This window comes from Myotis myotis, unplaced genomic scaffold (assembly GCF_014108235.1).
Source record: "Myotis myotis isolate mMyoMyo1 unplaced genomic scaffold, mMyoMyo1.p scaffold_m19_p_6, whole genome shotgun sequence".
Taxonomy (NCBI): Eukaryota; Metazoa; Chordata; class Mammalia; order Chiroptera; family Vespertilionidae; genus Myotis; species Myotis myotis.
This window is the reverse complement of record NW_023416368.1, coordinates 38,361,118-38,373,560: the sequence shown is the minus strand read 5'-3', so window position 1 is coordinate 38,373,560 and position 12,443 is coordinate 38,361,118. Positions and strand designations below refer to the sequence as shown.

The window sequence follows — 12,443 nt, the reverse complement described above, 5'->3', positions numbered from 1 at the left end:
TACCTTATGCCTATATCCTTTTTCTTTTTGCTTCCCTCTTCTCCTAAGGACAGGTAGCTCTTCAAACTGATGTCTGCCTTCGAACATGACAATTGCTTTTCCAGCCACCCAGGCTCTCTCAGAAGGGTCTCCAAAAGCCTCCACATAGTACTGTCGATAAGGTCTCCGGTTCGAAACTAGATAAGGATAAAAAACAGTGTCATTACTTTAAAAAGATGACTGTTCATCAAGGTAACATCCACACACACACCACTGTCGCCAAAGAAGCCTCTGACACCAAAGAAGCCTCTGTCACCAAGGAAGACCCCCCCCAAAAAATCAGTAAGCTAAAAAACCTTCAGGACAATAAACTCTGACGTAGGTCAGATAGAAGGGGGGGAAAATTCTTTAATACATTTTTATTGATTTCAGAGAGAGGAACAGAAAGGGAGAAATAGAAACATCAATGACAGAGAATCATTGATCAGCTGCCTCCTACACACTTCCGACTGTGGATAGAGCCCAAAATCCGGGCAGGTACCCCAACTAAAATCTAACCATGACCCCCTGGTTCATAGGTCAACACTCAACCAGTGAGCGACACCGGCTGGCCAGCCGGGCTAGATACCTTTTTTTTAAATCCTCACCTGAGGATATGTTTTTATTAATCAGAGAGAGAGAGAGAGAGAGAGAGAGAGAGAGAGAGAGAGAGAGAGAGAGAGAGAGAGAGAGAGAGAGAGAAGAGAGAAAGAGAGAAAGAGAGAAAGAGAGAAAGAAAGAGAGACATTCATCAGCCACCTCCCCTACATGCCCCAACCAGGAATTGGGGATAAAACCTGCAACCTCTTAGGAGTATGGGACAACACTCCAACCAAACGAACCACACGGCCAGGGCAAGATACCATTTTTTAAAAAAACAGTGAACTATAAAGGTCTTTGGGCAGCTCAATAATCAATATTCAATATATAAAATCAAATCAACCAATCCCACTTTTGGTAAATCATCCTACAGATAAATAAACATGTATATATGAAACACACACAGTAATTCTTTACAGCATTACTTGTGGGTACACACAAACACATGTATGTATACACATGTATGTATGTATATTATCTTTACAACACAAGATTAGAAACAAATTAACATTCATCAACAGGGGAATTGGTTATCTAAAGTACAGCATATTCAAAAAGTGGAAGAACTATGCAGCTATAAAAAGGAAAAAAAGAAGGAAGTTTTAATGCACTAATAGGGGAGAACTCCAAGAAATAAAAAAAAAGTTACTATAGAACAAACATACAATATGCAACTTTTATGTTAAAATTAAAAGGGTAGGGATATGAGAATATATATGTAGATTTATAGAAACATTCATAACAATTGGTTTGAAAGAAAGGGTAAAGAATGGAACAGATCAACCCCAGCTGGTTTGGCTCAGTGGATATAGCGTTGGCCTGCGGACTGAAGGGTCCCAGGTTCAGTTCCGGTCAGGGGCATATGCCCAGGTTGCAGGCTCGATTCCCCAGTGGGGGGCGTGCAGGAGGCAGCCAATCAATGATTCTCTCTCATCATTGATGTTTCTCTCTCTCTCCCTCTCCCTTCCTCTCTGAAATCAAAAAAAATATATTAATAAATAAATAAAAGAAGTATTTTTTAAAAAGAACGGAACAGATCAGAGAAAAGGAGGAAATATGATGATTTTTTGAATCTTGTGCATATATAACCTATTCAAAAACTAAAATATATATATTAAAACTATAGTAAAATCATAAACCATCTTAAGAGAAAAGAGGGAGCAAGATCAATTTTCAGCTCCTATCTTATAGCATTTTAGTGATAAATCATTTGAGATTCAACAGAATAAGCAATATAACAGTAATGAATGGTAATATTCTAAATCAAGATTTTAAAATTTGAAATAATTTATAACTTATACTCATTTTTTAACTGTTTTAGCTTTAACCAAAAAGAAAACACACAATACAAAAACTGAAGATTAAAGTAGAAAAACAAATATACTGAAAAGGATTCTAGACAATGTAAACTTTAGGTAATAAGCCTGACATTTTCCTGCCATCTACAGATAGAATAATTGAAAAAGTTTATTATTTTTTTTAATATATTTTATTGATTTTTTACAGAGAGGAAGGGAGAGAGATAGAGAGTTAGAAACATCAATGAGAGAGAAACATCGATCAGCTGCCTCCTGCACATCTCCCACTGGGGATGTGCCTGCAACCCAGGTACATGCCCTCGACCGGAATCGAACCCGGGACCTTTCAGTCTGCAGGCCGACGCTCTATCCACTGAGCCACACCGGTTTCGGCTGAAAAAGTTTAAATTATAGAGTAAAATAAAACAAACATATAAAAAATCCAAAAAGGAAAAATAAATTAATAACAATCCATACATGAAATGCTCAAAGGTAAAAATGGATTATTGCTAACGGCAACCAAAGTTGGGTTATACTAAAGGGATCTAAGAGTTTATAATTCCAAACTGGTTTTTATCACGTGAAATCAATTGTAAATATTACCTTTCATTTTTGAGTGTGTGTTAATCAACGGATCAGAACAAATCCTGCAGGGCCACCATGGGCGTCTCTTGAATTTTGCCCAGATGAGATCTCCAACTTCATACTTCAGTGGTGTTGACTTTTTCTTGGGTTGACACTTTGGACAGACAAAACATAGGCATCAATAAGAATCAAACGTTTTCCCATTAGCCTTCTAAGAAAGCAATGCCCAAAAATTCTAGATGAAAACACTCGAGCTTAACAATAATTACAACTAAAATGCTTTGTCTTAATTGTTCATAACACAGCCCTTTATACAGTAGTAAATCTTAACTTGTATTTGTTTTATATAAATAATCTACCAATATTCTGGGAAGATAAATCAGCTATTTTAATTTATAAAGAACTAAAAACTAAAATAAACAGAAACATACCAAGGAAAAAATTATCTTTGCCCTAGTCTTTAGATCACAACACATCAGGGGGGAAAAAGAGAGAAAATTATAAAAAGAAATTGTAACAATGTCAAGAGACTGTGATCTCAGTACAATGTTATTTGTCAATTATATCTCAATAAAACTAGGCTGGGGAGTAGAGTAGCCTGTGGTCCCTTCTGAAGGTGATAGTCTACATCCTTCCCAAACAAACAAACATCCTACTTATTAATGAACAACAATGAACAAATGAAATGATCCTGAAAGGTACAGGCTAGATTCCAGCAATGTCAGTACAACTGACTTGGTTATTTCCCAGGACATGCAGGAGAGGCTGCATCCAGAACAGTGCACTACACAGCTCCAAAGGACAACATTCTTGCAGAATACAATGTGCACCAATCAAGCTCCTTTGGACTTGTCCAATGCAGAGATCATGAGTTAATCTTTTCTCCAAAAATAGTATCTAATTGATCTGCAATCCAAATGCCTCCATTTCTGATCTAAATCCATATCCATGCCTTTAACACCTAATAAACAGTACAAATTTCCTACCTTCCTTCCCTAAGACTCAATCTTCCCTCCTTAATGCTAAAAACACTATCCACCTGGCACAGATTAAGTATTCAAAAAGAGTAAGCTGAGTGAATTAATATAATTCAAATAAAAATAATAATGTCTGAGGTTGAAGGATATCAAACAACTGGGCTCAATTTAATGATGTATAAGTTACCATCTGCGTTTTAAGACTCTATTCACACAGAACTAAGTTAAATCTCACAGAAAGCTTTTACTGAAAATACTGTGATTATTTCTTCATGTATATAGTTACTAGGAAATGAGACAAACTACATCTTATTATATAAAGATTTAAAAGCCCAACAGGCCGTTTTTGCCTGTTATCCATTTGCAAGTTATCAGAAAAAAAAACATGACTTCAAGGCTAGATGGCTTTGGAACTTTAAAACCAAGATACCAAGACAGGTGGAAAAACAAATATTTATTTGCCTCTAGAGAAAACTACAATTTGAATGAGTTTCCCAAAATTTTTTGACATAATTTCATTTGTGATCAATTAATTTCTTTGTCAATTATTGCTAAATATGAAATTTGCTTGTTTATTCAAGTCCTAAATTCTAATGAAACCTCGGTTCTTAAACATCTCACAACAATTCAGTTCTCCACCTAGCTGTTCACAGAAAAAAATGTGGTGGAGAAAAATTGGGTTTTTGACCTTTCAAGCTGATACCCCAACATGACAAAAGTCTCTCAGGCAACAAAGGAGAGAATGCTTTTGTTGCTGGTGGAAATCCTCAATTAGCACAATTTTAAAACATAAAGAGGCCATCAAGACTGCTAATGTGCTAAGGGTGTGAAAGTGCTCACATAACAAGAATCACAGGCAATTGAATAGGTAGAAAAACTGTTGTTGATTGTATAAACAAAAAGCAGTTACTGGTGATAGCATTTCCGAGGCAGTGATATGTGAAAAATTCATTTAAGGATAGTAGGGGGTGGTTTGATACATTTAAGAGAAGAAATGTTTATTTATAAACAGTATATTAGACATGTCCTATATATAAAAACGGAATCATTTGGGGGATTTGGAATGGATTAATTCAATTTACATTATTTCTAATGAGGAAAAATGATTCGGTTTTCGAATAAATCACTTCTTAAACAGCCTTCTGGAATGAATTAAGTTTGAGAAACGAGGTTCCACTGTACTTTAAATAAACTAACATTTACTTGGTTTTTGCTATGTGCCAAGCACAGATTCCCCTTTAATCCTCTTAAGTAAGATACTATGTTATTACTCTTATTTTACTATATACCTTTAGTCATGTAGTAGTGAATGATTTAGTAAGTGGCAGAGCCAGAATTCAAAGCTGGGCCGTCCAGCTCTGGATCCCAAACTCTTAACCACTACCTTGTTATCCAATAACAATAAACTCCATTATTATTACATGCTTTATGACAAATCCAGCCATAATCAATCTATGACGTGATGTTAGTTCTGTCTTCCCCTACTAATTAAGTAATTATACTATCAGGAAGTATAACTATAAAACAACTGCCTTCAATAGGTAGTGGAGAATGAACATGAGTGTTATCAGGTAAAGTAAGAAGCCAGAATCACATAACCAGGCATAGTAGTAATGAGTTTTGTCCTCTGACTTCATCATAAATTATGTCACCTTAAACAAACCAATTAATTCAGTTTCAGTCTCCCATAAAATCAGGAAAGACACACCTGCTCTACCACAAACCATCAAAATGAAATAACTATTAATTCCACCCCTAATATTCTCACCCAAAGAAAATAATCCAAACAAATAAAAGATTATAGAAAGATATTTCAGGCAATTATTTATAACAACAAAAAGTTAACATCCAGCCCAGGCTGGTGTGGCTCGGTTGGAGCATTATCCCATACACGGAAAGGTGGAAGGTTTGATTCATGGTAAGGATACGTGCCCAGGCTGCGGGTTCCACCTCCGGCCCCCCCAAAATCCAACTGACCTTAATACATAAAAAGTTAAAGACAGGCAAGAATTCTGAACCAAAGAGACATCTCCGAACATGAAAACAGAATAAGAACAAGGGGGTAAAAAAGAAATATAACTCTTTTCTTCAGAAGAGCTCGAAAATTTCACCTTAGGAAGAAAGACTCCCAAATAACTCTTGTTAAACTCACAAAGCTCAACAAGAGATGCAAGGATGAATTCCTGATCCCAAAATACTTGGGGAATAACAGGAAGACTAGAGAGAAAAAATAGACTTATGGGAAATAATAGCAGAAATTGGCTAAGAATTCACCAGAACTAATCCACTGGTTTAGCAAATCCTGAGAATAAACAAACAGAAATCTACACCTATACACAACAAAATATTACAAACAAAACCAAACAGCCCCTCTTCTCCCCACAAAAAGAAAGAAAATCTTTCAACACAACCAGAGGAAAGAAGATACATTACTCTTAAAAGGCAGGAGATTGCTAATTCCCAAACACTGACCTTACCAGCAACTATGGGAGTCAGAAAGACAGCATGGAATGATATTAGCAATATGTCATAAGAAAACACCTGGTAATCTAGAAATCTTTGCCCGGCCAAAACATCTTTCAAGAAGGAACACTAAAGCTTGGCCTGTGTGGCTTAGCTGGTTGGGCATCATCCTCTACACCAAAAGGTTGCCACTTCCATTCTCTGAGCAGGGCACAGCCCTAGTTGTAGGCTGGATACCCAGTAGGGGGCGAGCAGGAGGCAGCCAATTGATGTTTCACTCTCACATTGATGTTTCTCTCTGTCACTCTCTTCCTCTCTCCCTTTCTAAAAATCAATTTTAAATATATATATATATTAAAAAAGAAAAGAAAAGAACTAAATACAATTTCAGTCAAACCAAAACAGGGAAGAGCAGATCCTCTTCCAGTTCCAAAATTCTAAAACACTTCAAACAAAAAGAAATACTCTCAGGTCTGAGACATGAAAAAAAAAAAAAGGAGAAGAGATAAATGTACAAAATGAACAGTGACTATTTAAAACAACGTCTAATGAAGTTTAAAAAAAATGAATTAAGATTTACAACAATACTCCATTTTGAAAAGGGGTAATGAGATTAAAGTGTTCTTAAAGATTACACATTATTAGAGAGAAATGAAGTGTTTTAAACTCTATGTATTATCAGGGAAGAAGGTAATGGGAATTTTAAAAACTGAAAACTTAGGGAGGCCTCTTGTAATTTTGGGGGTAACCTCTAAATAACAAAAACCAAATATATAACTTCCAAACTTGTATGGGGGTTGGGGGGTGACATAAAAGGAACAAGAAAAAATTTTCAGTCCAAAAGAAGACTGGGAAGCACTGGGTGCTGTGGCTCCGTTGGCTGGGCATCATCCCATGCACCAAAAGGTTGCTGGTTCGATTTCTGGTCAGGACACATGCCTGGTTTCGGGCTTGATCCCCAGAGGGAGACATGCTAGAGGCTGTGGATAGATGTCCCACTCTCACACAGAGGTTTCTCTTTTTCTCCCCCTCTCCCTTCCTCTCTCTCTAAAAATCAGTAAAAAAAAAAAAAAAAAAAAGGGCAGGGAAAAGGAATAAGAAAAATAAACAAGGCAAATAGACAAATAGCACATGGTAGCAACTACAGTTGCTAAAGGGGACGAAATAATAGTTCATTTAACCAGAAAGATACTTTTTAAAGTGAGTGTTATACCTCTAATAACATAGCCTCAAATATTGAAAGCAAAAATTGTCAGAACTATTAAGAAAAAATAAATTATAATTATAGTGGAAATAAACCTCTCAGTAGTTAACAAATAAGCAAAAAAAGAAAATCACTAAGGGTTTAAAATTTTCAGCATCATGAATAACAAACTTGCCCTAATGAATAAATTCCTACACTCCCATTGTGGAATATACACTTTTTCCAAGCACAAGATATATTTTAAATATTTACCATGTACTGGGCCAAAAGTACTTACTACTCTCAACCAATTTGAAAGGACTGGAATCATTTGGAACATATTAACTGTCCATATGTAATTAAGTTAGTGGCTAATTACAAAAAACATGACTAGAATATGTCTGTGTTAGGAAATGAACAAGTATATTGTTAAATAATCTTTAGGTCAAAGACTAAATCGTAATAAACATTAGAAAATATTTTTAACTGAATGATAAAATATCACATAAAAGATCATGAGGAAGGAACATATACTCCAGCATTTTTCAAAGAGCAGCAAGAAAGTCAATGTGGCTCTGTTCTCAAAACTGCCTGGTACTGGCACAAGAACAGACATATAGATCAATGGAATAGAATAGAGAACCCAGAAATCGACCTGAACCAATATGCTCAATTAATATTTGACAAAGGAGGCAAGAACATACAATGGAGTCAAGACAGTCTCTTCAATAAATGGTGTTGGGAAAACTGGACAGATACATGCAAAAAAATGAAACTAGACCACCAACTTACACCATACACAAAAATAAACTCAAAATGGATACAGGACTTAAATGTAAGACGGGAAACCATAAAAATAATAGAGGAATCCAAAGGCAACAAAATCTCAGACATATGCCGAAGCAATTTCTTCACCGATACAGCTCCTAAGGCATTGGAAATTAAAGAGAAAATAAACAAATGGGACTACATCAAAATAAAAAGCTTCTGCACAGCAAAAAAACCCATCAACAAAACAACAAGAAAGCCCACTGCATGGGAGAACATATTTGTCAATGTTATCACCAATAAGGGTTTAATCTCCAAAATTTACAGGGAACTCATACAACTTAACAAAAGGAAGATAAACAATCCAATCAAAAAATGGGCAATGGACCTAAGTAGACACTTTTCAAAAGAGGACATTCAGAAAGCCAAGAGTCATATAAAAACATCTCAAAGTCACTAATCATCCGAGAGATGCAAATCAAAACAACGAGGTACCATCTCACACCTGTCAGAATGGCTATCATCAACAAACGATAAATACTGGAGAGGATGCGGAGAAAAAGGAACCCTCCTTCACTGCTGGAGAGAATGCAGACTGGTGCAGCCACTGTGGAAAACAGTATGGCATTTCCTCAAAAAATTAAAAATCTAATTTCCATTTGACCCAGTAATACCACTTCTAGGAATATATCCCAAGAAAACAGAAACACCAATCAGAAAGGATATATGCATCCCTATATTCATAGCAGCACAATTTACCATAGCTAAGATTTGGAAACAGCCTAAGTGCCCATCAGCAGATGAATGGATTAGAAAACTGTGGTACATCTTCACAATGGAATACTATGCTGCTGTAAAAAAGAAGGAATTCTTACCATTTGCAACAGCATGGATGGAACTGGAGAGCATTATGCTAAGTGAAATAAGCCAGTCAATGAAAGAAAAATACCACATGATCTCACTCATTTATGGATAATAAAGATCATTATAAACTGATGAACAAAAATAGATAGAGGCAGAGCAGCATCGAAGAGACTGTCAAACTACAGCGGGAAGGGTGGGGAGGGTTGGGGGAGGGGCGGGTAAGAGATCAACCGAAGAAGGACTTGTATGCATGCATATAAGCATAACCAATGGACACAAGACACTGGGGGGTAGGGGAGGCTGGGGGAAGGTCAAGGGGGGAAAAAAGGAGACATATGTACTACTCTTTGTAATATTTTAAGCAATAAAAAACAAACAAAAAATAAAGTCAATGTGGCTAAAACAGAGTAAGCAAATGAGAGAACAGGAAGAAATGAAGTCAGATAAATGATCCACGGAGAGGAAGACATATGCCTTATTATGCCCTTTTACTCTGAGTAAGATAGACATCTTTGAAGGGTTGATGTATTAAAAGGACCATTCTGAATGCCATCCTGAAAACAGCCTTAGAGAGTTGAGATGGAAGCACAGAGACCTACTTAGAAGGTTACTGCAATAATTCAGGTGAGATAAAACAGTTATGTGAACCAATCTGCAATTGGCAGTGGGGGCGAGAAATAGAAAGAACCAATGAAGTGTACTAATGGAATGGATATGGGTGCTACAGAAAGAGAGAACTCAAGGATCACTCTAAGGGTCGATGCCTTAAATATGAGAAAGATGGAGTTGCCATTTATTAAAAATAAAGCAGTACTCCATTATCTGCGGTTTTCCTTCCACAGTTTCAGTTGCCCTCTGTTAACAGAAGTCTGAAATATTAAATGGAAAATTCCAGAAATAAATAATTCATAAGTTTTAAAATGCATACTGTTCTGAGTAATATGATAAAATCTCAAGCAGACCCCACCCAGTCCCAATCCACCCAGGACATGAATCATCTCTTTGTCCATCATACCCATGCTATACATGCTACCTGCCCAGTAGTCGCTTAGTAGCCCTCTTGGTTACCAGATCAAGGGTCAAGATATTGCAGTGCTTGTGTTCAAGTAACCCTTACTTTATTTAGCAATGGCCCCAAAACACAAGAGTAGTGATGCTTATAATTCGAATATGCCATAGAGAAGCCGGAAAGTGCTTGTTACATATCAACAGAAGGAAGGTAGTAGCCTATCACTGTCACAATGCCTAAGTCATTCATCAAACTTTGTCTCTACATGTGGGCATTTTATCATCGCATATCATCACAGGAAAGGTGGGTGCAGTACAATAAGGTATTTTGAGAGACCCCAATCACATAACTTTTATTACAGATTCTATATATATATATCCATATATATATAAAAGCCTAAGCGACCAAATGACGGGTCACTATGATGTGCACTGAGCACCAGGGAGCAGACACTCAACACAGGAGCTGCCCCCTGGAGGTCAGTGCACTCCCACAGCCAACCTCACGCAGCTGGTCAACCTCCCACAGTCCCTCCCCCAACCGGCCAACTTCCTGCGGGCCCTCAGGATATCCAACAAACTGAGCCACACTGGCCAGGACTTTACTAGCTACTGTTGATAATCTCTTACTGTGCCTAATTTATGTTAACTTTATCATAGGTATATACAGTAAAAAGCTATATATATATATATATATATATATATATATATATATATACACACACACACACACACACACATATATATATATATATATATACATACACACACACACATACACACACATACCAGTACTATCTGTTATCTGTGGTTTCAGGCATCCATGAGGGGTCTTGGAACATATATAAGAGAAGACTACACTATAAAGGTTTTGGGAAGAAACATCTAGAATTTATTATTGAACAAGTTAAGGATGAAACTCCAATTTCACAACCAAGTGAAAATGCCAAGAAAGCCATTGTATATATATGATTCTAGAATTCTGAGAACATATTTATAGAGATATATATTTGGGGGTAATAAGGGTCCAGATAAAAGATAATTAAGAAAGTGAGTATAGCATGGCTGGTGTGGCTCAGTAGCTGAGTGTCAACCTATGAACCAGGAGGTCACAGTTCGATTCCTCAGCAGGGCACATGTCCAGGTTGCAGCTCGACTGACCCCCAGTGTGTGGTGTGGAGGCAGCCATTGATGATTCTCTCTCATCAATGATGTTTCTATCCCCCTCTCCCTCTCTGCTCCTCTCTATGAAATCAGTAAGAAAAAAATATTTATTTTTTTAATTACCATGGGAAGCAAAAAAAGTATTAAGAATAAAAAATACACCCGGTCAGCATGATTCAGTGGTTGACAGTCAACCTGTGAACCAGGAGGTCAAGGATCAATTTCCGGGTTAAAGGCTTGATCCCTGGTAGGAGGCAGCTGATCAATAATTCTCTCTCATCATTGATGTTTCTCTCTCTCCCTCTTCCTTCCTGTCTGAAATCAATAAAGATATTATTTTTTAAAAAAGAATAAAAGAGACAAAACCTTTAAAGATGCTATTACCACTATAAAAAAAATTAAATGTGCATAATAAAGTACTACACAAATTTTAAATGTTATGTATAGACTCTGGTAGGGGTTTTTATTCCCCCATGTAATTGTTTAATGCAATTTGGGTTTAAAAGATATCAGTAAAACTTGCCAAATAGGATTTTTAATTTCTCTCATTGCTCCTCTAGTTATTTGAGGATATATTGTTTTAGTGATACTAAAAAACCTTACGTCACTTGATAATAGAGACTTATTGTCTTATCTCTTTCTCCCTAGGTGTCACATAGTAGTGGATGCTCAGATAATGTTTGCTAGTTAACTTTAGTTTAACTAATTCATGTCAAATCACTTATTGACATATTTACTAAATTTGGAAATTAGTAAACAGGAATTATTTCTACACAGTGAAAGTTATGGAAGACTTTTTCTCTTTTCTTTTTTTACAGTAAACACTTATTTTAAAAAAATATTTCTTCATATTTAAGCATTTTATAAATATTGAGTGTCTTAAAACTGAATACAGGCATGGAACAAACAAGTTCTCTGGGAGCTCACAGTCTCTTTGGAAGACAGAAATTACCACAGAAAAATACTATAGCTGATAAGGTGAGGGATGGGGTATAGGGGGCTGGGGGAAGGAACTAGCTTTATTATTAGTAACAAATTTCTCAAAACAAACTTCAAGAGATAAAGACAGTCAAAGTAAGACTGGCTGGGTACTTCTTGTGAAATAAGGATTGGACTTAGATCCTTCTTGTTTTCTATCTCATATTTCCCTATTCCCCTTTTAGATCATACTCTTTATTCTTCCATCTCCTCTGCCTGGAATTCCTCACTTTCTCCTAGGTCCCTTCAGGCAGCCTTCCTTCCATAACCTTTTTTTTAAAATATATTTTTATTTATTTCAGAGAGGAAGGGAGAGGGAGAGATAGAAACATCAATGATGAGCCCTAGCTGGTTTGGCTAAATGGATAGAGCGTCAGCCTGTGGACTGAAGGGTCCCAGGTTCGATTCTGGCCAAGGGCACATGCCTGGGTTGCGGGCTCGATCCCCAGTAGGGGGCGTGCAGGGGTCAGCCAATCAATGATTCTCATCATTGATGTTTCTATCTCTCTCTCCCTCTCCCTTCCTCTCTAAAATCAA

At 36.7% G+C, this 12,443-nt stretch overlaps 1 protein-coding gene across 10 annotated transcripts in view; it reads right to left on the bottom strand.

Annotated features, from left to right (window-relative positions):
- NSD1 (nuclear receptor binding SET domain protein 1) overlaps positions 1 to 12,443 on the bottom strand; it is a 148,595-nt gene that overhangs the window by 102,606 nt on the left and 33,546 nt on the right. For all 10 annotated transcript variants that reach the window (XM_036315183.1, XM_036315188.1, XM_036315185.1 and 7 more), the window contains 2 exons: positions 2,520 to 2,655; positions 4 to 176 (listed from right to left, as the gene is read on the bottom strand). In XM_036315183.1, the coding sequence (XP_036171076.1) occupies positions 4 to 176; positions 2,520 to 2,655 (309 nt within the window). The remainder of the gene's footprint in view (positions 1 to 3; positions 177 to 2,519; positions 2,656 to 12,443) is intronic.